The sequence below is a fragment of the Micropterus salmoides genome, unplaced genomic scaffold (assembly GCF_014851395.1).
Source record: "Micropterus salmoides isolate LMB-PRFRI ecotype aquatic unplaced genomic scaffold, ASM1485139v1 Ms_hic_scaffold_3, whole genome shotgun sequence".
In the NCBI taxonomy this organism is placed as follows: Eukaryota; Metazoa; Chordata; class Actinopteri; order Centrarchiformes; family Centrarchidae; genus Micropterus; species Micropterus salmoides.
This window is the reverse complement of record NW_024042261.1, coordinates 33,774,510-33,801,243: the sequence shown is the minus strand read 5'-3', so window position 1 is coordinate 33,801,243 and position 26,734 is coordinate 33,774,510. Positions and strand designations below refer to the sequence as shown.

At 44.0% G+C, this 26,734-nt stretch overlaps 3 protein-coding genes across 8 annotated transcripts; 2 read left to right on the top strand and 1 right to left on the bottom strand.

Moving 5' to 3' along the window:
- The first annotated feature begins 1,934 nt into the window (after positions 1-1,934).
- bicra (BRD4 interacting chromatin remodeling complex associated protein) lies at positions 1,935-14,923 on the top strand. 4 transcript variants are annotated; one of them, XM_038692964.1, is made up of 15 exons: positions 1,935-2,011; positions 4,031-4,076; positions 4,171-4,216; positions 4,740-4,805; positions 5,071-7,155; positions 7,337-7,525; positions 9,018-9,644; positions 10,172-10,358; positions 10,456-10,553; positions 10,711-10,845; positions 10,955-11,004; positions 11,095-11,243; positions 11,343-11,437; positions 11,536-11,641; positions 11,735-14,923. In XM_038692964.1, the coding sequence occupies exons 2-15, from the start codon at positions 4,036-4,038 to the stop codon at positions 13,591-13,593; spliced, it is 5,733 nt and encodes a 1,910-aa protein (XP_038548892.1). In that variant the 5' UTR covers positions 1,935-2,011; positions 4,031-4,035; the 3' UTR covers positions 13,594-14,923. The 4 variants fall into 4 exon arrangements, with proteins under 4 accessions (XP_038548892.1, XP_038548893.1, XP_038548894.1 ...); XM_038692965.1 differs by having other exon boundaries at positions 1,936-2,011; positions 11,539-11,641; XM_038692966.1 differs by lacking the exon at positions 4,740-4,805 and having other exon boundaries at positions 1,936-2,011.
- Positions 14,924-15,439: 516 nt separating this feature from the next.
- On the top strand, positions 15,440-22,162 carry ehd2b (EH-domain containing 2b). Of its 3 annotated transcripts, XM_038692969.1 has the most exons (8): positions 15,440-15,819; positions 16,925-17,037; positions 17,161-17,390; positions 17,503-17,679; positions 18,815-18,939; positions 19,996-20,408; positions 20,534-20,698; positions 20,791-22,162. In XM_038692969.1, exons 3-8 carry the CDS (start codon positions 17,170-17,172, stop codon positions 21,337-21,339), a joined length of 1,650 nt encoding a protein of 549 aa, XP_038548897.1. In that variant the 5' UTR covers positions 15,440-15,819; positions 16,925-17,037; positions 17,161-17,169; the 3' UTR covers positions 21,340-22,162. The 3 variants fall into 3 exon arrangements, with proteins under 3 accessions (XP_038548897.1, XP_038548896.1, XP_038548898.1); XM_038692968.1 differs by having other exon boundaries at positions 16,925-17,390; XM_038692970.1 differs by having other exon boundaries at positions 15,441-15,819; positions 16,925-17,390; positions 18,815-18,912.
- Positions 22,163-24,021: 1,859 nt separating this feature from the next.
- Positions 24,022-26,659, bottom strand: nup88 (nucleoporin 88). Its single transcript, XM_038692381.1, has one exon. It carries the CDS (start codon positions 26,624-26,626, stop codon positions 24,467-24,469), a length of 2,160 nt encoding a protein of 719 aa, XP_038548309.1. The 5' UTR covers positions 26,627-26,659; the 3' UTR covers positions 24,022-24,466.
- Between the last annotated feature and the right edge of the window lie 75 nt (positions 26,660-26,734).

Here is a 26,734-nt window from a genome sequence, read left to right as displayed (position 1 = left end):
CCTGCAGGCTGTTACATATACTTAAACATACACTTTCTGAGACTTACTATACTTACCTATTCCCTATTTCTTAAATATAAGGCTCGCAATAGGCTGTCACTGAGCCATCTGAGACGCACAGATATTGTCCTGCTCTGAAAGAGAACAGAAATCGTGATCGTACCTATGTAAGCCTTGAATTTAGTCAGTAAATGTTACAACTGATAACAAAGACGGCTATACGTGTTAAAATGTCAACTGTAAAATGTTTATTTAAAGAAGCCATATATTTAAATCATAATTGTTTATGTAGTTGTTGAAGTCAAGCAACCTTTCATAGCTGCCTCTGTGCTTGCTGTGTTCTCACAACAAGACCCACAGCAAGGTCCAGAAATGAATGTCAGCAATAATGTTCTGAGTCATATTTGGTCTGTGGTGGAATTTGTAAGGATGAGTAGTAAATAAAAGTTATTACATAGTTTGAAGCTGCTAAAGACTTAAAGCGTTGCAGTTAACAAACCGTGTAGCCTACCCAATATCCAGGAGTAGTTAAGAAGCTTAATTAAAAGTTATTTAAACATAACTTAACTCTGTGTTACGTTGAAAAGAGTTACAATCTGAGCAAGCAATATATTAAGATTTTGAGTGCATGTTTGTAGTTCTGTCTAGCACAGCACAGCAACCCAAATAAGTTTATTTCCTCAGTTAAGGCAATTCAGACAATTCAGGCAAAAACAGTGTAATAATGATATTACACAGAGCTTTGCTTAAACAATCTAGCAAATGTCATTTTAATTTTTGACTATAACATTATTGTTAATTGTGTATAAAAATATAACATCACTCACACTGAGGCAAAATAAACTATAAATCAGCACTCAAACCTCACTAAGCATTTAAGATGACTTGCATTTAGTCAGTAAACATCTGCCATAGGGTAGGCTTCTAAAGCTCCTAAAACATATCATCACTATAGAGGTTATAGAGGATACGCACAATCATACAAGTCATAACCTACTGTCTAAAAATCTCCCTATATGGCCAGATTATGTTGTTCCAGATCCCAGCAAATACTTTGGATGGTTTTCAGCATGGCATTAGCTTGATAGATGATGGAAATTCCCCAAATGTCCCAAACTGGAAATTGTGTTGATGTTTGAGAAAGCCACATGTACATGTTTGTCTCCATAGCTATTTTGAAACGTTTTCAGTTTGTGCACAAGACTCCTCTCCGATAATAATTGTCTTGAAATTTTTTTTTTATAGTGATTAGGGACGCGCCAAGTAAGACCTGATCAATCAAGTTTCATTTAAAAGGCAACATCATCAAATGGCATCATCCCAAGAAACTGGAAAAAAAATACAAAAGGAGCATGATAAAATACACAGTAAAATTCAGAAGGCACATTATAAAAACACATGATAAAGCACAATCACAATAAAACCAACAAAATAAAAATATTAAATATTATTTAATGATGATGTAAGTTTTGCCAAATCCTGCCCTAACTAAAAGTTTTATCAAACAGAAAAGTCTTGCCTTACAAGGGGGGACGTTGTCTGATTCATGAACCCAAATTGGAACCTGGCTCCATAGTAGAGGTGCTTGAACTGAAGCACAACACAAGAAAATGATACACAAGGCATTAAACGAGAATATAAAGACAGATCAAACTCAGGACAAAACAATAAAATAAAAATACAAAGCAATAAACCAAAACGAGTAGAAAACTCTTTGTATGGGGTAGATACAGCCTATACATTAATAGAGAAGGCTCTGGTTACCAACCCTTCCCTTTATTAATGGTTTTAAGAGAGGGGACTGGTTTGTCCACATTAGAGCTTCCTTGTTTGATTCTTAAACTTCAACCTCCAAGAAACCACAAGCGATAAACGCAGTAGGGTACGAGGCTCATATTTCAATCAGGCAAAACGGAAGTCTCCTGTTTCCTGCCTCTAGTTGGGTCCTTTACAGCAGCCCGTGCGAGGCTGTCCTGGAGACCCCGCGCTGCCTGCACCTCTATCGTCTCGGGTGAGTTTGTTACAATGTAGCATTTTCTGTATTAATCCGAAAAACTGTAACAAAGCTGCAATATTCGTGTTCTGCAGCGAAGACGCGAACTGCACGGCTACCGAAATCGAAACGCCACACTGCTGCACGGCCCGGCAAACATAGTCATTTTCCACCGAATTCCCAAGCATACCCCCCTCATCCAAGAGTATTCCAACATTAACTCATATTTTGCTTGCAAGGAGAGATAGATAGCTCGCTACGCAATTGCGTTTACTCTTCTAAGTAAACAATACTGCGTTGTCTCGGTTAGATCAAAGTGCCGCTGTACAGTATGAGTGTTAAAATTGTGCCCCTCCGTGGTTTGTTTTGAATGTCAAAGGCTCAAGCTAGCTGTACGTCTGAATATTGTTGATAGCTGGTTGGCTTAGCAGGCTAGCCAGCTAGGCTAACGAAATGTAACCCAGATGCATTCAAATGCTGGAAGTAGAGGTGTAATGGTGTTTTTAAAAATCTAACGTTTTATTAGATTAGAGTTTTAAGTCAGTCGCGTAGCTGTTAAATACTGTGTATTGTAACGAATCGGCAAAATGTGCATGCAAAGCTCTTTAAAAACACAGCTAGCATGTAGCAAGCCGCTTCCAGTGTCCCCATTCATATCCTGCGTACTGGCTCTGCTCTGACCGAGTAATGGCTACGATCCGCTGCCTTTTCAAAGCGGCAACCAGGGATACATTCCCCTCACAACCACGGTTATATGTGTGAGAGGAAATTTTGGTGACCTGTTGTCTTAGTCGTTTTGGTAGTGCTATGCACAGTTGTTGAGACTTGTAGTAAATTCAGTGAGAACCCGCATCGGAAATCTTTCCAGGCTGCGTGAAAACCGCGCGTTTTCAGTTTGTTGTCTATTGCCATCCGCTGTTTCTTGGTGTGTAGCAAACACAACTGGTGCTTGATCTCCTGACATGTTCATAACAGCATAAGTTTTATTGTTATTGAGTAGCCTTTATATTTGAAAACATGACATGTTACAACTGATAACGAAGGTGTATGTATCCTATATGTTAAAATGTAAAATGTTTATTAAAGGTAGCCTTATTTTAACAATTAACAGTAACATTTTAATGTTGTCATTAATGTAGTCGTTGAAGTCAACCAACCTTTCATAGTTGCCTCTGTGCTTGCATTATTCTCTCAAGACCCACAGCAAGCGCTAAAGATGTCTGGCAGCAATAAGTGATGTAATGTTTTGAGTCATTACTTTCATTACTATAATTTGAATGTGAAAAACATGGATTAAGGGATAAAAAAATCTTCACTTGGCATAGATTTTAAACAAAAAAGTTCCAGACTAATGTACATTAGGTAAAATATTTGTAAGGACAATTAGTAAATAAAAAACTATTAATATTTTATAACAATAGCAAAAACATCTTAGTTTGAAGCTGGTTTAAGGACTTGCGTTGCAGTAAAACGACCATATAGGACCCATATCCAGGAGTTGTTAAAAAGCTTAATTAAAAGTAATTTTGAACATAACTTAGTCTTCTCTGATATGTTAAAAAGTCTAAAGTAATAATAAAAATCAAGATATAAACATGGTGGGTGTTTTTTTGTAGTTCTGTAAAGCACAGTGTGTAGTACAGCATAAACACAGACAACAGAAAGAGGTTAAGGACAGGTCAGGCTAAAATAGTGTTTGAGTTTGCTCAAAGAATCTTAATTTTGAATTTTTGACTAACATTATTTTTAATGTATCACTCACTGAGGCAGAGGAACATTTTAAAAAAGGTTTGCAGTTTTTCATCATCAATAGCTGTGGTTAACTCACTCAGACCTCACTGTACAACTAAACAACCAAAGCACTGAACATGGAGCTAGAATATCGCACAATGTGGTGGTGCTATAATAACAAAGAAACAAAGTTGAAAATATCATTAATTTGAGGAAGGGTTATTTATTTTTAGACTTTTAATGAATAGTGTATTGATAATGAAATAAATCATCAATGGACTTTAAAACCCTTTTTATCTTTAACAGTTGTCATGGATGATGAAGACGGCAGGTGCCTTCTAGATGTAATTTGGTAAGTCATAGCTGACACAGTGCAAGATTATTTTTATAGCCATCTTTTTTGTGTGGTCTTGTGCTATTGTGAATCACATTGTTTTCTCCCGCAGTGACCCAGAAGCTCTCAATGACTTTCTTCATGGATCTGAGACCCATGTGAGTATGAGAGAAAAGAAGTGAAATGTTAGGCTTGAGTTACAAAATAATGGGTTTGTAATTGATGTGATGAGTTTTAATTGTGCGTTTTTGTTAGTTGGGGCTCGCATGACTGTACTAAAGTCACTTTCCGATGACACACTGATGCACTCTGAAACCCACTTCCCTCACTGCTTTCATTTATTTTTACTCGACTGCTTCCTTTGCTTAATGGTTGTCTTTGCTTTTGAAATCACTATCGTGATTTCAGCCAGCCTTCCCTTTCTATTAGGCTAATTCACAAAATGAGAAATGCTAATACTAACACTTCCCAACTCTGTGTTATTCCTATCATTTTGCCCCTCTCTCGCTTATCTTTTCACTGGTTCTTTACAATCTGGGTTTTCTCGACTGTGTTCTGTCCTTTCCTTGCCCTCCTCCTCTGTTTGATGGTCTGTATGTTTCTCTGTCCTTGTGGCTTTTGCCTGCTGGTTTGGGTGCCTTTGGTTTCTGTCTGTCCTATCCTTGGTGGGTGTGTCTGTAGTTGGACACTGACGACCTTTTGGATGGTTCGAGTGACCCCTCCAGCTCGTTCTTCTCTACCACTGGGGTGAGTAAAATCCCCCAATCCTCTTCCTTCTGTTTTCTATCCATCTATGTAGCATGCATCTCTGAATACCCTCCCTTCCACTAACATATCTACACTCTACCAGCTTTGATTTGCTGCAATCTGACAAGAGGTTTTTGTGGGGTTTTCGAGTTTGCATTTCTGTGTTAACTCAGTTACACTCTTCGCCACCACATCTAGTCATCAAAATTGATCCATCAACTGGCTTCACTTCTGTCCTCTTTCCTTCCTCTCCTTTCCTTTTAAGGGCCATGTTCCAGAGGTCCAGCCTGCAGTCCAGCTGTCGGCAAATGAGCCAGCAGGTCTGCCCAGAGTCAGTGTTGACCTGGACTTCCTGGAGGATGATGACATCTTGGGGGGATCCCCAGGTGGTGAAGGTGGGAGCAATGGCATTGGGACAAATCACGAGCCATGTGACATTCTGCAGCAGAGCTTGGCTGAAGCCAACATCACAGAGCAAAGCTTACAAGAGGCAGAGGCTGAGCTGGACCTGGGCTCCTTTGGAATTCCAGGGCTTACGCAGGTGGTTCAGACACTACCTGATGCCGGCCTCTCTGGGGCTGGAGGCACTGCTGTTGGTGTAGGCATAGGTGTCGGTGTTGGGGGAGCAGCAGCAATATTCCCTGGGTCAGCTCCAAGCACCACTGCTACTCCTCCCAATGCCACTGCTGACATGCTGGGGTCAGTGCTTGCTCAGCAGGGCCTTCAACTCCAATCCCAGGTCATGAACAAGGCCATTAGTGTTCAGCCATTTATGCAGCCTGTGGGCCTGGGAAATGTGACGCTTCAACCCATTTCAAGTCTCCAAGCTCTTCCTAATGGGAGTCAGTCTGGACATTTGGGTATTGGACAGATTCAGGTTGTGGGTCAGCCTACAGTCATGACTATCAATCAGTCTGGGCAGCCAATCCTGGCTAAAGCCATGGGTGGTTACCAGCTGCATCAGTCTGGGCCAGAGGTATCAGGTGCTGGCTCTCAGGCGGGGCTTGGAGCCTCAGGGGGTGGACTTCTGATCCAAGGTAACAAAGCCACTTTGGGATCTCCAGCTTTAAATGGACCAGCTGTTTGTGTCAGCAGCACAAACAGCAGCAGTGGCGGTACAATGACTGCTCCTGCTGGGCTTTTGGGCTTTGGCAGCACCCCTCTAAGTTCAGGAATTGGACCCCAGACGCAAACTCAAGGCCAAATCATGCAGAACGTGATCATCCAGCGCACACCAACACCCATTCAGCCTAAACCCCCTCAGGGGGGAGCCATCCAACCGAAACTCTTCAAACAGCAACAACAGCAGCAGCCACAGCCAGCTCCCCAACCATTGCAAAACGATGCCCACAAGGCCCTAGGGCTGCAGCAAATTCCAGTTTCTACTGCTCAGAATGTGGCCTTCCTGACGGGAAAGCCAGGCTCTAACGTTGTCCTGAGTACTCAAGCCACAACACAAGGCACTCAGTTTCAACAAACCCTATTCAAACAACAAGCAGCACAACCATCTGGCAAGCCCCTAAGTGTACACTTGTTAAACCAATCTGGCAGCATCGTTATTCCCTCTCAGACAGTTCTGCAAGGTCAGAACCACCAGTTTCTCCTGCCACAGCTACAAGCAGGTGGGCAAATCCTGACCCAGCACCCTGGGGGCCACATCATAACTAGTCAGGGTCCTGGTGGACAGCTCATTGCTAACCAGATTTTAACTGCAAACCAGAACATCAACTTGGGTCAGGTGCTGACTTCACAGGGCCACCCTGGAGCTGCCCACATCCTTTCTGGACCGATTCAGCTCCAGCCCGGCCAGATGGGCACACCCACCCTCTTTCAGATGCCTGTCTCATTGGCTCAGAGTCAAAACCAGACACAGACCCACACTGTCTCAGGTCATGCCCAGACAGTCATACAGGGCATGCCAATCCAGAACTCCCTGACCATGCTAAGTCAAGTCGAGGGACTGAGTCCTGCAGTCAGCCTTCAGCCAGCCCTGCAACCCCAGCCAGGTGGAGTCCCCAGCAGCAGCAGCACAGGAGCAGCAACCATGGCTCAAGGCCAGCCTGGAGAATGTGTTACTGTGCTGGGCAGCTCCACAGACCAGGCTGCTCATCCCACTCAGCAGCATGTACCGCAGTCCTCTATCCTCGCCATGCAACCGGCTTCCTCTGTGTCCACAGCTACCACAGTACCCTGCTCTTCTCCGTCCATGTCTGTGTCCACCTCTTCCTCTGTCACAGCAGTGGGGCTGGTACCCCATCAGGCTCAGCACAGTCCAGGAAGGTTACTGTTCACCAACCAGGGCTCCAGTATGATCCTGAGCCAAGAGTCTCTGCAGATGTTCTTGCAACAGGTCAGTGTTCCACCCTTTGCATGTTTGCTTCAATTGTGTACAGTTAACAGTTAAAAAGAAATAACCTGCACGGAGTGATAACTTGGTCTGACTTCTTTGGTTTACTATTTTGCTCCCCCTTCCCTCTAATCCCCCTCCTCTTTCCCTCCCTCGTCCTGAAATGGTAAATTACTCCTATCAGGAGCAGCACCACCAAACAGAGAATGAGTCAACCCCCTCTGTGGGCGTACCAGCGTCTGTAATCGTCAGCAGCAACAACATCACTGCTCCGGCCCCCTCTGTCCATGACAGCCAATTAACTGACTCTTGGGTGGGTCAGAGCCACAGCCCTTCCCCTGGCCCCTCCCACATGACAGCAGTGGTAAAGCAGGTAGAAATGCCCCTTTATGTCAAGCCCCACCCACTTGTTGCTGCTGCTGCCGCCACAATGTTAGGGTCTTAACTTACCCCATCACTGTTCTTTACTTCTCTTCTGCATTAGTCATTGCTTCCATGTCTCTTTCAGTTGCTATGCAGTTCCTAAGCTCAAAAATTGCGCATTGGCTTGCAGCTTCTGTCTCTCAGCATTGCTTTGTTATATGTAAAGGCATGATCATCCCAGTTGTCCATTTGTATTGTATGTCAGCCACTGTGCTTTTTTAATATTAAGCTTTATGCAGTGGCAATCAACTACCAGTTCTTTTTTTAATTTTATTATTTTTTACTTAAGCTGATTGTTTAACTAATTTGGAATGTTTTTCATCCATTCTGATAATACGCATGTATTTTGAAACAGAATACAAAAACCATTCTCACGCTTAATAGAAGAGCTACCAAGGTGCCAAGTGCAACTTGTTCACCTCTTTACTAAAACTCTGCTCAATCAACTTCAATCAACTCACTGCGCTAAATCAGTTTCAGTCAACTCACCTTCATCTGCTGCATTACCTTTCAATGATCAATCCACACATCTGAACCCAGCACTTTTCATTTAGACTCTTGTGTTTCTACAGTGCCACTACCCCTTGTAACTCCTAATCTGACCAGTGTAATGACCCCCAAATCATTATTACTTGCTCCCCTGATCCCAGTCCCTGACGTCTTCAGATCACCTTCTACTTCACCATCACAGGCCCGCAGATCTTGACGATGCTTTTGTGAAATCTTTTTCTTTGTGGCTCGCCAAATGATCATTGCTCCCTTTTTATGTCTAATCTTCCTCAAATGCTAGAAACAATCAGTGGGCTTCTACTTCTTTAACTTCAACAACTAGTAGATTTTAAAATCTAACACTTGGCTTTTGTATTGTTTGGTGTTGTTTTACCCTTGTTTGTGTGATTTTTGCATTGGGGTTGGGCGATAATTTCATATTTTTGTACATTTATTTTGTTTTAGTGGAACTGTGATAATATGAACATATGTTATCATTTTACTTAATGATAACGTTAATGCAAATTAACACTTTCACTAAAAGTGTGATTAAACCCCAACAAAATAAGCTTTGTTTTACATGTGAGTTTTGTATAATGCAGTCCTTAACAGTGAAACACTATCATTGTATTAAATATAATTTGAAGCATTTTACATATAACCATATATACATTTGCTATATATATATATATATATATATATATATATATATATATATATATATATATATATATATATAAAATGTCTAATTATAATCGCCCAGCCCTATTTTGTATCTAGTGTCAAATCTTGAACCATGTACTAGAATGATATTAACTATATACTGTGTGCATGCAGAACTTTTTGTGGTTTTTGTGCGTGATGATGTACCCAATGTGCTTCTGTGGTGAAAAATTGTTCTTTAATCAAATTAAGCAGTCAATATCATGTATGTTGTGATTCCACTTCTTCAGGTACCCTCCAGTGGACTTAAGCAGCCGCTGAAGATCCAGGGCATGTCCCCCTCACCGACCTTGACCACTCACACCACAGCACACCCAGTGGCAGACAGCCCCCAGCCTTCCCAGTCTCCCCTCACTCTGAGCCAGCAGATCCAGTCACCACACCATCAACAGCAGTTGCATCCTCCCTCTCAGCCACAGCCACAGTCTCAAACTCCTTCCCGCTCATGCACACCCTCATCTCATCCGCCGCTCTTTATTGTCCATAACCAAATCTCAGAGTCCCCCCAAACAGCTTCACAAGGCCAGCTGCAGCAGACACAGCCCCAACAGGCACATATTCAAGTTCAGCTTCAGCCTCAGCCACAGCCAGCCTCTCAGCCTGCCCCTTATCAACAAGAAATGCCTCCTCTGTCACAGTCACCCAAGCCTCCTCCTGCACCACCTGCACAGCACCAGTTTACTGCTCCTCCTGTCAGCACTTCTGCCACTCCTGTAGTCAAAGCCCAGGTTCCCATCCAGGGCCTGACAGCAGAGCAGCAGCACCACCTGCAGTTAATAGGAGCGCAAATTCAGACCCTGTCGGGCATCTCCCAGCCCTCACCTCAGCAGAAACAGCTGCTGGATAAGCTGCACCAGGTATTGTCCCTATTCACCACAAACATCTCACATGCAACAAGAGGTCTTGGAAGTAAAATCATCTTGTGTATTTTGACTTCACGTGCTAATTGTTCACCCTTCAGCAGTTGAAATTGATCAATCACTGTGATTTGCCAGTGAATGTGTGCTGTGAAAATATGTGCTAGTTTTGCTCATTCTTAAGAACTTAAACAGTGTAATGTTTTTTAATCTGACACAGCTCGTGCTGTTGTAGGATGTAATATATGGGCTGCATAATGTGCTTGCAAAGGTTTTCTACTGTTCAAATTACATATAATTATGTATGTTATATGTAATATATTACATATAGTAGTTATACATTTGCTCTCTTTACCCTGTTGAATAAACTCCGGGTTAAATACATCATATCCATCTGGTGATTGGATTGGTGATCAGCTTATCAGTATAAACCAAGAATCAGAATAGGCTTTAAGAAACCAAATTGGTTCATCTGTGATTTCTTGTGTGCAAAAATGTATGAAATAAATTACCTTATGTGTTTTCAGGTCCAGCAGAACATCCTGCTGCAGGCCAAGCAACCTGCTCAGCCTCAAGCCACCAGTCAGTTCAGCTCCCAGCAAGATGTGCCTGTCGAAAAATTGGTGCTTGCATCATCAACTAGCACTAGTACACCTGCTCAGCTTCTCTCAGTGCTGCAGCCGACGTCAGTGCTCGTCAAAACTCCTGCTTCAGGTTAGACACAATTTACCACTAATGATGTATAATTGCAGGACTCTGAACACACCATGAAGTATTTCCTTTTGTAATGTTTTGTTTCCTCTTGTTTTAGCATCAAGTGACTTACAGGTATTCTCAGGAGCCCAAGGGTCAACTGGAGCCATGGTGAATCAGACTGTCACTCCTGCCAGCCTTACCCAGCCTGCACAGGTAGGTTACATCACAAAGGCAATTCCTCCTAGGACTCGGTGGTTATTGTGCATTGTGTGTTAGTTGTACATTTCCCACCATTCAATGCTGAAGTTTTTTTGTTTGTTTTTTTTCTTTCATGTATTTTGTCAGTGTCTAACCTTCTTTCTGATTTAAGGTTCAGCCAAAGCCAGGGGTGATCAGCTCAGTTGGAGGGATGACTCTAGGGACAGGTGGAATGCAGATACAGGTCGTAGGAGCTAGTCTGACTCAAATGCCTGCTCCACAGCCCCCAGCTCCTGTACAAACTCAGGTAAAGTAGTATCCCTGTATGTTAGTGGGGTCAGAAAAAACTGTCTTTAATATTTAATCTTCAGTCTAAAGGTTTAATCCTTGTTTTTTTATATTTATTCACATCACAGACCGCAACAATGAAGATGCCTTTCAGTGCAGAGCCAAGCAAAGAAGCCAGGTAGCTGTCGCATGCATTTTAATGGCTTATTTTAACTTTGTCATAATGCCATTTTTGGTAATAGTATTTTTTAAACACACCTTACTGCAGGATGCTGGAACAACTAAGGAAACAGCAGGGTTCCGTGCTTCACCCAAACTACAGTGCTCCTTTCCACTCTTTTGAGGACACACTGCACAGACTGCTGCCTTACCATCTCTACCAGGGAACTGCCAACTCTTCTCAAGATTATCAAAGAGGTACCAAACTCCATGTCCTCTAGTATAGCTCATATACAGTTTAGTACCTTTTTCCAAATTTAACAATCTTCATGAACATCTTGGTTCTCTTGTGCACAGTGGATGATGAATTTGAGACGGTCTCCTGCCATCTGCTGAAAAGGACCCAGGCCATGCTAGATAAATATCGCCACCTGCTCTTTGCAGAGTCAAAAGTAAGTTTATACACCAGCATTCTCACCATATGCCTTCTTGTTGTCTTCTTTGTCCTGAATTGATTTTGAACTGATGGTTTTTGGTGTTTGAACCTGAGCAGAGACTGGGCCCCTCAGCAGAGATGGTTATGATTGACCGGATGTTCATTCAGGAGGAGAAGATTGCCTTGAGTCAGGACCGGATTTTGGCCAAGGAGAGACCAGGTACCCTGCCACTGTCTGTGGTCATACATGGTTTTGTCTAAATTAGATGTATGTTAATGTGCTTATAATATAAATATGTTTATTTAATTGCAGAGGAGTTTGTTGCAAACGCGCGCATGTTGGAGAGTGTGGTTTCGTCCCAACAGAAGTCATCAGCTGCTGAGCCCACCTCAGTGAGTGGAGATGTAGCTGCTGCTGTCCCTGCTCCAGCACCTGCAGCTCCTACCCCAGCCCCTCTTCCAAACATTGCTCCAAACCCTGTTTCTGCACCAGCCCCAGCCCCAGCCCCAGCCCCAGCCCCAGCCCCAGCTCCAGCCCCAGCCCCAGCTCCAGCTCCAGCTCCAGCTCCAGCCCCAGCTCCAGCCCCAGCCCCAGCTCCTCCTGCCACCCCTTCCACCACACCTTTCCCCCCCACCAAACTAGTAATAAAGCAGGGTGGAGGGGGAGCCTCTGTGTCCTGGTCCAGCAGCTGTCCCCCACCGCCAGTTTCAGCAGGCAGGCTGGTGGCCGAACCCACCAGCCAGAGCTCCTCCTTCAGTCGGGCTCCAGCAGCATCATCCTCTTTCTCCTCTTCGTCCCTCAACTCTCAAGCAGCTGATGACGATGACGCACTCCCACAAAGAACCAGCAAACCGCCTATGAAGACCTATGAGGCTCGCAGGCGAATTGGCTTGAAGCTAAAGATCAAGCAGGATCAAACGGGGTTCAGTAAGGTTGTCCACAACACTGCCTTAGACCCAGTGCACACACCTCAACCTCAGCAGAGCAGTCAGTCTATATCCCAGCCTCAGACTCAGCCTCAGTTTGAAGCTGTACCACACCCAAAGTCCCACCTTTTATCAAATCCTCCTACTACAGTGATCAGGACTCAGTCCCCCGTATGCACTGCTTCTTCTGCCTCATCAGTCACCATAGCAACCACTCAGTGTAACCCGCCTCTGAGAGGTAATGTTCCCCCCAGTGCAGTCCCATCTTCCTCTACCTCTTCCTCTCATACTTGGTCATTGTCGTCATCATCCTCCTCCACTCAAATGAATGGAACATTGGATCACCACGATGTGGGTGGGGTCAAACACAATTCTGCCTCCACTGCCACTCCCTCACAGACAACCTGCCGTCTCCCCCTTCGGAAAACCTACCGGGAAAATATTAGTCCCCGGGTCAGACCTGGCGTCCCAGGGGGAGGAGACGAGAGCTTGTCCTACCCCAGACCCACACCGTCACCCCCCAGGCACAAGGCCTCATCTCCTCCCTCAGAGCGGACAGTCATTGCCAGTGTGAAGGTGGAGAAAAGAGGCAGGGAGGCCTCACACACTCACACAGAGTCGAGCCACGAAACAGGCCATTTAGAGAGTGCAATGCAGGGGTTGGACGAAATGGACGACGTGTTTAACCGTGGTATCAAAACCACACACCACCATCTCCCACCACTCTTAGACCGGGAAGGGGCAAAGGAGAGAGGAGAGGAGCTTGCAGACCAAGAGACAGATGTAAGTAAATACAAGAGGATGAGTGGAAAAAATAGACATAGGGCAGCGGGGACATTCAGAATGGACCAGCATGCCCCTGGGCCTCCCTCTCCGGAGTCCTCCTTCACACGAGACTCTTTGCTTCCTGCCAAACGCTGCAAGTCAGACTCCCCTGACATGGATAACGCCAGCTTCTCCAGCGGCAGCCCTCCAGACGACTCTCTGAACGAGCACCTGCAATGCGCCATCGACAGCATCCTAAACCTGCAGCAGGAGCCCTCTGCCCGCGGGCACCACATTAAAGGGGGTAACAGCAGGTCCCACCAACACCAAAGCCAGCGCCCAGGGGGCTCGGCAGCCTCATCCCACAGACCCTCAGTCCCACCCTCCTCCGCTTCCTCGTCCTCCGCCTTGGCCCAGCACCCTCAGGTCGGTGGCCGTGGCCACAATGGCAGCCTAGTGCCCCAGACTCAAAGCAGATAACAGCCCCTCAGCCACAGGCACGAATGACGGGAGAACTAAGAGACAGATTTGGAGGCAGGGGAAGGGGCACTGTGAAAACAGTATCACTGTACTATTCTGCCACGCTGTGTTGCGTTTTTTTTTTGTCCATTTGAATTGTCCAGACATTTCTTTGTCATTTATAGCCTGAGGTAGACCAAAGGTAAAAAGAGTGTGGTGGAAGGTAAAACTGACTTTGAATTTCAGACTTGAAGATATGGCGTGTTGTATGTGATCTCTCAGCCAAGCTTGAGTAACAAAATGAAATAGTCAGAGGTTGTTCTCTATTTCTTTCTTCCTTTTCACCTTTCGTCTTTCACCTTTTGATCTTTTCTTTTTCTCATTCAGTAGTCATACATTCCTTTCATGTGGCCTGAGCACCAGTCTCTATCGATAGCAGCTCATCTCCTGGTTTAAACAATGTCCCAGTGAACGCATCAGGCAACTTGTTTAAACAGATCAGAAGTCAACAGCTTTCTGTAACTTGGCTACATGCAGCTGAGAGGTAGAAGAGAATACAACCAGGTTCAGAGCGTAAAACATCAGAGTACATCTTTTATTTAGTCTTTCTTTACCCGCTAAATTTGATTATCTTAAATTATAAAGATAATGCTGCCCTACAGATGCAAACAGCACATGCTAAAATGACAGTCCACCTGTGTGTCAAGAATACATTTATGTAGACAATAAATAAATCCGACTCGGTTACATTGCTCAGAAGGCAACTGCTCTGTCTGCAACTGGCAAAATTAATTAACCTGAACCTACGTTTGCCAGGTACATTTTAAAATAAAACATGTTGAGAAAATAATTTTGAAAAGTTTTACTTTTGACTGCTCTTTGGGTACGGCGAAGATGTAAATGAAATGTTGCTTCTAATTTCATGATTTTCCTGGTTCTTGTTTTTAGACCACGCCTCCACACACGCCCTCTGTTGCTGATGATGCCAGGTTAGGACTTTATGCATTTCAAGTCAGCAGGGGGCAGGCTAGGCTTTTAACTGTTGATTTTCTGTGCGTTTAGTCTGTCTGTTTCATCTTTCTGCCACTGTATCCCTGCCTCCCATGTGAGTTTTTCTTTTTTGGCATCTTTTTTTTAAGCCTGGTGGACAATTCAAACACAAATGCAGCACAAGCATTGAAATGGAAAAAAAGGAACAATAATAATGTACAAAAAGACCGTAAGAGAATTTGAAGTATAGTATTACAGATTAATTTTGTATTGTATTTATTGTGTATAATGACACTTTTTAAAAAGAAATGTACATTTAGTAAAACTGTAAATTAAACCTTGCTTCTTTTATGAAACATTGCAGGTCCTCTAGTCATTTGTCCAGTGGTTTAGCGGTTTAGTGATTCCTGGTCCATGGTACATTCCTTTGGGTGACTAATGATGACTGTAGTACTGTAAGATAGTCAGGAGGGGGGATGGTGGCATTGGTGGGGTGTGATCGAACAGCCAGCAGGTGGAGCATGGAAGTGGAAAAGTAGAGCTGGCTTGTGTGCTTCATCGCCTGGAGGGTTCCCAGTTTGGGAGGAGCAAGAGAGTTTAGACTGATGAAGGAAAAAACTGTCACATCTGTAAACGTATGGCATGTTACAGTAGGTCGAGTAAGGAAAATAAAAAACGTGAGTGAGAGGCCACAGCTAGAAGGGTGCAGCATGAGATGTTTACTGCTCAAAATATGCATAAGGACACTATGATGTTATGTCATGTTAAAAAAAAATGACTCCACCCAAATTATTTATTCACAACCCCCCTCCTTCAGGTCCACGCCCTCTGACCACAGCTCAGCTCATCCCTGTATTGAGCATAGTGTTAGTTCTGCTCACAGTGTTGCAAGGCATCCCTGGAAGAGGAGGTGCATTAAACTAGGAGAAGCGAGCAAGGGGAGAGAAAAGTGTGTGTGTTAGTGTTTGCCTTGTTCTCTTTCAGCGAGCAGAGTAAGGACCCTTGCCAGATTTGGAGCTCATCTGAAATGCATTAAACCCTGAAGAAGAACGATCCTCTATAATCTAGCTGCGTTGGCGCTCCACTGAGGGTTCCTATTTGCTGTCAGAGGTACACCCGTACATGTTGCTGCAGCTCCTCCAAGAGACTGTTTTTGTCTTCTCAAGTCAAAATATTTTCCAATCTCCAAACGGAAAGACTGGAGGGAAAGAGTGATCAAGGTGTTGAAGAAGTCTGTGCTTTCTCCATAATTACGTGGTAAATACTGCTTTTTACACTTTAAATATGGTTATAATGATCAGCTAGTATTTTAACTTTTACTCAAACTTAGTCCGATTGTGATACAGTAGAGTTGATGGTGTTTGATAAGTGCAAAGATCACACTACTTACTTACACTTGGAAACTCGCATATCTTTTTGAAGATGTTTTTTTTTTTTTCCATTTCTTCATTTGGATATTATGTATGACTCTCTTGATGCTTGTTGCTCCTGCATGTTACATTTTTTGTGTAAGTCCAAAATTGTGTTGCAATTGTGGTGTACAAACCCACAAGGCATTTTCCACCATCCTTATACTTTAGGAATTGATCCCAGAGCCTTAACCAAACCTTTGATTCTGACAGCAAGCCTCTAAAGCAACTTTTACTCATACAAATTGGCTGTCACGGTAATTATGTATGTAATGGCAGTGAAATCAAATTTAATGTCTCTCCTGTAGATCTCCAGGGTTCGCCATTTTGACAAATCTTTCCACACTGGTCTTGTGACATGTCAGGACTGGGTTGCCTATTCTCCTCTGGGCAGTTTTTTTTTTTTTTTATCCCTGTTTAAATGGGATTTGTAAGAGAGAAGCTCTCCTCAGATGAGTTCATGTCTAACCTTTGTGTCAGTCTGCTTCTAGTAATGAGGTATGCCTTTAATTCATAATCCAGTGTTTCTGTAGACTACGGTTAAAAAAAGACAGATTGTTGCTCAAGGGTTACATTTGTTTTTCCATATATAGCCTACTCTCTACAATCTCTTTTCCTTACATGAACAACTGAGCCATCCACTGAGAGGAACTGCAGAGGATAAAAGGAATGTCTTACTCATTTCACTGTATAGAAATGAGCTATCCCTGTGCAAATCCTGACGCAGGGCTGGGTTTGCGAGTTTTCCAGTGTGAACACCAACTTTTTCCAGGCATGCTCGGATAATGCTTGGCAGACTCCTGGTGGGCTTACTCCAGATTCCACATCCTTACTCTAGGTTGTGTCAGACTTTGATCACCAGGTGCAAGAACACTAAGAAACTTTGCTATTTGGAATCTTTTTTTTCTATTTGGATTAATCTCCTCTTGTCTCATATTCTGTCCACATTACAGGGGTTAAACGTTATCAGTGTGGTGACTGTTTTCAAACGGGAAGATCCAGACTTCAAACGAAACAGCAGCCCTATCGTTCCCCTTGGTGTCTGCAGAGGAGGTTTCAAGGACAAGTGAGCAGCATTCACATAAATACAGGAAACACCTGAAGGTTCAGCCACAGGAAATACAGCTCCAAACAACAGATATACTCTGACACAGATTTTTTTATAAGAAGCTCTCTATCATCTTGTTAGTCAATCAACATGTCACGCTGGGGGCGAAAAAATGTGAAGAAGGCGCCTGAGGTGATCCGCACTGTGACAGAAGGGCTCAAGTCTTTGTATCGTAAGAAGCTGCTGCCTCTGGAGCAGTACTATGGTTTCCATGACTTCCACTCTCCCAGTCTGGAGGACGCAGACTTTGACAACAAGCCTATGGTGCTGGTGGTGGGACAGTACTCTACTGGAAAAACAACATTCATCAAGTAAGACATTACAGCCTAGCATCAAAGATTTGTTCACTGTTAGATTGTGTGTGATTGCTAAGTTTACCAGTAAGTTACTGAAAAAATCACAAGCTCTATGTGTGACTGATAGGTATCTACTGGAGCAGGATATTCCTGGAAGCAGGGTGGGACCTGAACCCACCACTGACTGCTTCACAGCCATCATGCATGGGGAGGTGGAGGGAGTCATCCCTGGGAACGCCCTTATTGTAGACCCCAACAAGCCTTTCCGCAAACTCAACCCTTTTGGAAACACCTTCCTCAACAGGTGAGAACAGGGACTGTATTCACAGTGCGTTGTGTAATGATTGCAGAGCAGACAGACTGGGGCTTGGGCCCTTTGCTGCATGATATCCCCTCTCTATTTCACCTGCCTTTCCTGTCTGTCTCTACTGTGACTATCAAATAAAGCAGAAATGCCAAAAAAAAGAATGATAATAATAAAAAAAACAATGGACTGACTGTGTGAGAGAATCCAAGGCATGAAAACAGGGAAGGAGAGAAAACAGAAAGTTTTTTAGCTCTTTGGAATTTCAAGTCCTTGTGCCAAATTTCAGAGCAGGGAGGCACTTGCCTTATTTGTGGAAAAACGGAGAAAGGGAGCGATATCACCCGAGAGGGTGATGAAAGCTAATGTGCTCAGACAGGAACTGCAATGTACACAAGTTCAAAGACGAGGTCAGGGGGATACACAGCCTCTCGGGGCAAAGACAAATAAATGAAGTCACAGACTTTGCAAGGCTTAGGGAACTTGTAAGAGAAACCTTAACAGCGAAGTTCTTTCCTCTACTCTGTTTACTGTCTGGGCCGCCAGATTTCTGTGTTTTTCCACTGATGTAAACTAAGAATGAAGTCACATGTTTTACAATAGAGTGCTGTTAGCTGCTAGAAACATGAACATGCAGATAGACATGTGATAGAAACATTGCTACCATTAATGGCGCTCTAAACATGCCAGTTTTCCAGCAGTCCCTCTGCAGGGTGTGTTTGCAAACGTATTTGCATCTCTTCTTTTGCTTTGACTTCCTGTTCTGGGAACGGTGGGCTCGTTAAGCTTTTACGCCACAGGAAGTGGTGTTGTTGTTCTAAGCCACACATCATTAGCAGGCCTTATTGTTTGATTCTGGCAGAAGTGGTCATTTTCCTTCAGGAAGCTCATAGCAATGTGAGGCCTGCTTGCACACAATGGCCTGCAGTAGGAGGGTGAGGGGGGTGTGTGGAAAGAGCAGCTTCTAATCTGCCCCTTAGATCACACTGGCTTCTTTAATAAGAGTTAACCATTTTTTCACATGATTTAGACTATTTCCTTCTACACTGAGAGTGTATGAAACATATTTGCCCTCTTTGAACTTGTGTGTCATTGTTTATGTGACTTTTCTTCTGTCTGCTGATGAAAATACCAGGTTTCAGTGTGCCCAGATGCCCAACCAGGTCCTGGAGAGCATCAGCATTATTGACACACCGGGGATCCTGTCTGGTGCTAAGCAGAGAGTGAGCCGAGGTGAGAGAGGTGGCAAAGGTGGCAAAGGTGAGGAGAGGGCATGGGGGGCCTGCAGAGACGCACTTCCCTGAACGTCGGCTCACAAACTCATCTCCTTGGCACGCCTGGCTAACTCATGGGACCAGTTTGCTCTGTCACAATAACACTTGGCAGCAGGGCAAAAAAAAAACATCAGATGTACACTGAGCAGCCATAAAATCATAATCAGGAACAGAGATAGTACAGACAAAATTCTGTCAGCACATCTTGAAGAATGTACTGTTACTGAGAAATAACTATCACCATCATCTCACAGTAGTTTTTCACTTTTCTATTCATCCATGCTTTAAGTAACCTATTATTACTCAAGTCATTCTGCATGAGCAACTAACAAGTTTAAAGAGTCAGTGCATCCAGTGGTATCATGACGATTTTTTTTGCCGAGGTTTTGAAATTTATTTGTCTGTGAGATTTCTGCCTCCACCCAAATACAGTGGAGGTGAATGGAATGCTGTTTGTGGCTTTCACAGCACTGATAAATTACATATTTAAAATTCAGCATCAACAAGTCTTCTCAGAGAGAGAGAGAGTACTTATTTCTCTGGATAATCCAAACTATTGCTTTGGTAAGTTGTAGTTCCAATGCAAACTGCTCACAGTGAAGTTTGTGGGAGTTACTGGGACATCAATTTTGAAAAGATGATGCTGTTAATTTTTTAAATAATGTTGTGAGTACCAGACAAAAGTCAACTGAAAAACCAAATCTATCTACTATATAGCACTGGGGAAAGTGAGAAAATATATTTTTTGTAATTTGGGTGAACTGACTATTTTAGTATGACTGTGTTAATACAGATGAAGAGATCACCTGTAAACTGGTATTTTACATGTGAACAGGGAGAGAGTTGTTTTTAGAAAGTGGTATTTTGCATTAAGTGAAGCCCTGAATGTACAGCTGAAGTGGATTTGACAGATCCAGAAGAAGTGTGAAGGGTTTGTGTCTATGTCGACCTTCTCCCCTCTCCTGCCCTCTTTTTTTTGTTTAGTGCTTACTGCTCACTTGGGTCTATGAATAACTTACTCAACCTTTTTCTCTTCAAACAGGCTATGACTTCCCAGCTGTGCTGCGCTGGTTTGCAGAGCGCGTGGACCGCATCATACTGCTGTTTGATGCCCATAAACTGGAGATATCAGACGAGTTCTCCGAGGCCATCGGTGCCCTGAAAGGTAATGAGGACAAGCTACGTGTGGTGCTCAACAAGGCAGATATGGTGGGCACCCAGCAGCTGATGCGGGTGTACGGTGCACTCATGTGGTCCCTGGGAAAGGTGTTTGGCACCCCTGAGGTTCTGCGCGTCTACATCGGCTCCTTCTGGTCAGAGCCGCTGATGGTTACAGACAACCGTAAGCTGTTTGAGTTGGAGGAGGAAGATCTGTTCGCTGACATCCAGAACCTTCCTCGCAATGCAGCTTTACGCAAGCTGAATGACCTGGTCAAGAGGGCACGTCTAGTTAGGGTGGGTTTTATTGACATGTTGACGTGCTTATTAAATTATGATTTACAGCTTGACATTTCTGCACTCTAATCATGTTAGTTGTGTTAAAACCTTGGTGGAAAAATATTTTTAATTTTTAATCCCAGGTCCATGCCCACATCATCAGCTATCTGAAGCAGGAGATGCCTTCTGTCTTCAGAAAGGACAATAAAAAGAAGAATCTGATCTACCAGTTGCCAGTTATTTTCTCCAAGATCCAGCTGCAGCAAAACATTTCTGCTGGAGACTTCCCAGATTGTGCCAAGATGCAGGTTAGTCTGAGTCTGTTTGTTTTCACTAATGGGCACAGCTGAAATCATGAGCTGAGATCTTGTGGCTAATTTTTATCATTCCCTTTGTAAAGGAGCAACTGATGGTTCATGATTTCACAAAGTTCAAAACCGTGAAGCCTAATCTAATGGCAGCCTTGGATGAGTTGCTCTCCGCCGACATTGCAAAACTCATGCCTCTCCTGCGGCAGGAGGAGCTGGAAGCAGGTGAGCAACTAGGGGTGCAGGGTGGAGCCTTCATTGGGAACCGAGCCGGACCCTTCAATGAGGGTGACCCCTTTGCAGAGGAGAATGGAGAGGGATGTGAAGAGGAGGATGATTGGGTCGTGACCAAAGACAAGCCCAAATATGATGAAATCTTCTATAACCTCGCTCCCAATGAGGGGAAACTGAGTGGCATCAAGGCTAAGGACTGGATGGTGAGCTCCCGCCTGCCCAACTCGGTGCTGGGTCGCATCTGGAAGCTGTCGGATGTGGACCACGATGGCATGCTGGATGATGAAGAATTTGCTCTGGCCAGCCACCTGATTGAGGTTAAGCTGGAGGGCCATGGTCTACCCCCTGAGCTTCCTACACGTCTGATCCCGCCCTCCAAACGCAGGCAGAAGGGTTCTGATGCATAGACATGTCACAAAGTCCCTGGAGCTGAGAGATACTCTTCTCTATTGGCTTTCACACTTATGCTACTGTTAGTGTTTGCTCCTATTTTTCTCCACACCCATGACCCAAAAAGTTGTATGTAATGCGTTCAACTTTTCCTCTGAGACCAATTTGGTCTTGCACAATGGACCGTACTGTATTAAAGTTTAAGTCAATCCTTTGAGACTACAACAAGGCCTTACTGCAAAAGATTGTGTATTATGAAGTCACACGGGTCTGGGTGCTTCTTCCATTTGGCTTCTCAAAGTTAGCTTTTTATGATGAGCATTAAAAATATACCTACTTGTGTTTGCTGAGCAGAAATAAATAAAGGCTGGCAGCCTCTAAGTGAGCATTTTTCAACATAGATTTTACTGAAAACATAGGAAAGGTTTTCTGTATTAAATCCTTTAAATTCAACATTCATTCAGTGACTAGATTGGACTGGCAAATATTATCTTGGTAATAATTTGTAATTCGAGTGAGGGTATCATCTACAAGTGTATTTACAAGACTTATATTGCTTGTTTATAGCATTTTAAACTCAAACTGGCAGCACAAATCTAATAACCTGCATTTCACTTTGATGCTTTACATGCCACAATTTTGTGCAGATACTATATATTATTTTTGTAATTGTTGCTGTTGTTTTATATGTGCAGGAACAATATCTCAGTCATAAAAGAATATGACATGCTGAGATAAACATTTCAACTAGACTGAATGATTGATATATTACTGACTACTGTACACATCTCCACCAACTGTTAACTATATTTGTAACCAAAATAAAATTCCCTGACTGTGTCTTGTCTCTTGAGTGACCCCTTTGTAAGTAAAAGTTCAAAGCTTGAAAGTAACTAAAATATTTGGTTATGAAAAATGGATACAGTGAAACATAGCTCAGCATAACAAAGCTCAGGACATAGAACCAGTTGTTGAGTGCATTTCATTTGGCAATCTTTTGAAAAGATTTTCTTTTCTATCAAGCTCACTTGGTCTCTCAGTGACAGACCACAAAAACAGTGAGTCACACTCTCCCCTGCCAAGTCCCCATACCACCATTTTCCGAGGCTCTCCCATCATTCCCACCAACTGAAGACCTTTCTCTGCCTCTCTCTCTTTAACACACTCGCAGTTAAACACAGTCCAGTCCCCTTCTTTCCTGTTAAGTTCTATATTCACTCTCTCATTAGCACGCCTGTAAATCGGTTTGGTTTAATCCTGTGTAAACTATGCGGTATAAGCACAAATATGTATTCCACGTAGAACTGTGCGTGTTTCACATAAGGCTTTTAAGGTTTGCAGAAGGAGTGGCCTCCCCGCCTCCCTGTTCCACTCCTCCATGGAAAGAAACACAAATGAGAAACAGAGGCAAAGCAGCCCTTTCCTCCTTGCTCACTGGTTTATAGTGACTCACATGTGAAGAATGTGGTGGGCTGGTCTAAGAGTTATTAATATCTCCTTTCCTAGGGTCCACTAAGTTTCCTCAGGCTCATGCACAGGATCTAGACACTGTACCTTTATGAAAGACTTTAACAACATATCCCTATTTGGAGTGTTCCTGAGTTAGACCTGCAGCACACCACGCCTTCTCCTCTTCATTTGTGTGTGAGAGAGAAAGAGGGAGGTAATATGTGAAAAAGTCAAGGTGACAAAATTCACTGAGGACAGCTGAAATGGTCTTATGGAGTTTCTTTACTATAAACTGACTTTGCTTGCTTCTTGTATATTTTTAAGTTACTGCTAGATTGCATTTTAGACAGATGGATAAAAAATCCCCATAGCAGTTTGAACAATGCCCATCTGTTACATAATTAGGCTGTGCTGAGTCATAAATCATCTCAAACATGTGTTGCTCAAATGAAGCTTTGCAGTGCTGCCACAGAAAGGGGGTGAAACTTGCAGGCAGGCCTACACTACAGCACAGCATCCCCACCAACATCAGACATCCCTAACAATGAAGCTTACTCAACGAAACCGGGGTCTCCATATACGTCACCCAGTGTTTATGTGGGGAATTCCTCACTAGCAAACCTGCTGTGGAAAAAATACTGAGGTCATCAACTCTGGAGAGGGGTGACATCTGGTGGATACAGGATTCCTGGCAACCTTACACAAACTGTACACAAGAGTGTCCAACTGTAGATGGCAGACTGGAGGCATGTGCATTAAAGGACAGTGTGCACATACTGTATGGTGGAAATGTTGCTGTAATGGTTCCTCCTGAAGTGATCCACGATGTGGTTCCTCCTTTTGTGCAAAACATTTTAATGTTCAGCTGAAACTAATAAAAGCCTTCAGAGTTAGTCAAATCAGACTTCTGAAGCTTCAGTTGAATTTAAATATGCATTTACAATACACAAAGCAGGGCGTAATAAAGATGGAGGATTCTGACCCCTATCTCGTTTGGAGTTAGGAAGGGATCTCTTGTTGCATTATGGACAAAAGGACAAATTACAATGCACAAAGCATTTAACAAAAATGTGAACCTATCCTTTAACCGCCCTTTCTCTACCCTTTTTTTGTATGTTGTATTTTTGATGTACATTTTTATTTTAGTATGATTTTATTTAAGTCAATGTGTTTTTAATTCACTTAAAATTGCATTTATCTTGGACAATAGTAAAAGGCTAATGTAATTTGTCACAAACGAGTAAAGACAGTTACAGAGAACTTTAAGTTTTATTATTAATCCAAAAAGGGAGCAAACCATGTTGAAAATGTATATGCTAAATATATTCATCAAAATATTTCCCATTTTACCTGCCTATACATGTTATATTCTGCGCTGACTAAATCACTGACTCAAACTCTTAACACTTAAAAATACTGAAAAAAAAGCAAAACTTTATGCATGACAGGAAGGCAAACCTATCGTATCCCTATTAAGAGGCAAACAACATGTAGTATCAAAGGTAAAGTTATATCAGCGTATATAAAATGTTTTCATTCCAATACCCATTCATGGCACATGAACTTATGACAAAAGCACTCATTCCAGTTTCTCATCAAATGTCACAAAATTCAATTCAATAACAGTATTCAAAACATCATTTGAATAATGTCCCCCAATAGTTTGCAATACAATTTTAGTGATTTCTGCAGTGCTTAGAAACTGAAATGGTTTTTGATGTCTTTGATCTGTTTCATCATGTCACCAATTTGCTGTCCCTGTTCGCGGATCACATCTTGAACAACCTTCTTCTGGTGGGCATTGAGTGAAACTGTTGTCCTGGCTGCAGGCACATCCTTGTCCACTTGTTTCTTCTGGTACTCCATCTTCATCTTCACCTGTCTGATGAGGTTGTCCAAGTGTTTCAGCTGATCGCCAATGGTCTGCAGCTCCCTCTTCATGTCCTTTTCACTGTTTGACAGTATGGGTAGTTGGCTTTGCAGGCTGCCCAGCACTTTTTTAACCCTGTTCATGATGGTTTCCTGACGATACTTTGCATCTTCGTACTTATCAGCCAGCCTCTCTGCTGCCTCTCTCAGACTCATCCTCTCCTCCCTGCACAGAGACAACTCTTCCAGCTGCTTTTTCTTCTGACCTGTCAGGAGTTTTACCCTTCTCTGCATCTCTTCACGGGCCATGTCCTGCTTGAGAATGTACTCCTCATGGAAGACCTGTGTGGCTCTGCTAAGGAGCTGCAGACACTCTGGAGGTGGTGGTGACGTGTCCTTGTCCCCAGCCTTAAGTACGAGAGGATTGGTAGAGCTACGTACCAGGATGTTGCGGATGTGCTGCTCGAAGGAGTCGTCAGCCAGCCCACGCAGAGGGGAGCTTCCAGAGCCTGGACCTGGATGGGAACAAAGCAGGGGAGGAGAGGGAGGGCGAATGGAGCTCAGCAGGGGCAAAAGGATGCACTCATAGGTGCTGGTAATGCAGATCATAGTGGCGCCCAAGGAAAGGTCAGACACAATCAAAAAGCCACGAATTGGAGCTGACCGATTGGTTAGAAGTGGTCTGGTACAAAGAATGTGTTCTACAATACAGCGCTTCTCAGCAGCCAGCTCCTGGATACTGTCCTTATCCTCCTCATCTGACCGCAGGAACTTCTGCAGCTTGTTGACCCAGATTAGACCCACACTGTGCACTCCTGCTTCGTGGGTGCAGTGATACCTGTGCTCACACAAGGGGTCTCTGTGCAGTCTGATTGGACAGGTGAAATCAAACTCTTGAGGCTCCTCATCCTCTCCTGTGGCTACTTTAAGGGTGAGCTCTAGCTCAACACACTCAAATACATAGAGAGCAGGCACTGCCTCTGTTCCCCGGATCCACTTCTCCACTGCCCCTGTCTCATCCTCTTCATCAGACTCCAGCACCACACAGTGATACAGCGTGCCTGTTTCAGTAGCGATGACCAGGATGCTGGGCACACATGGCAGGCAGAGAATGGCACAAGCATCATAGCCATAGTTATCCTCTGCTGCAGGATACATCGGAAGGGGTCCAACGGGTTTACTTAGACTCACGCCGTTTGCCTGGCTCGTGTAGCTCACATACGTCTCCCCATTTTCGTAGAGGATGTACAGAGGGTAGACCAGCTGTTCTTTGGAGCACTGTGCTGCCAGCTTCCGATGGGGGGACGAAATCGGCCCAAAGTCAAACGCCACTGCTATCTCGCCTAGAGATGCTGCATATGAACGGACTGGATGATGGACGCTGCTGTCATCTTCCGACTGCGACACTGGCAGGACTTTGGTCAGCGTCTGGGGCGACTTCAAGCCGTAAAACCTGATGGTGTTGTCGGATGTGAGCAGCACCAAGTGGGGCTCATCGGTCTCGCTGGGGTACCAAGCCGCCTGCCGCAGTTTCACTGACGGTGAGCTGGTGAAGAAGCGCTCTGCCACCGGGATGGTCTTGCAGTTGATTTCGCTCCTTCCGCCCTCGAACTCGGACCTCTTGCCCCACCGCTGAGGGAGCTCCAGCACCGAGACGCCTCGCTGCCCGACGAGCGCGACATGGTGCTGCGTTGGACTTAGCAGCACTTGGCACACTTCGAAAAGAGGAGGGTTAATGCACAGCAATGCTTGATAGTTCCCGCTACTGCGACTCTCATCCGAGTTTAGCTGTCGCAAGTTGGTCGTGTAAAACACGCGGTCGGCGTCGTCCCACACGAAAAAGTCCCCACCCAAACAAAAGGTAAGGTTTTTAGCGACCCCCCTTTCATTTGCGTTAGCTTCCAAGTCCAACTTCTCTCGTATGTTTTTGAAAATTGCATGATTTGGTAAATCATTTAGCCATCGTTCACCGCTGAATGCCGCCATCTTGAACCGCCGCCTGTCTCAGCCAGCCCATGGCAACCAATACGACTGTTTCACGACAGTCCTTTAACGTATTCCGTTGGCCGGTGTCGTGGATTTTGCAGAATCACC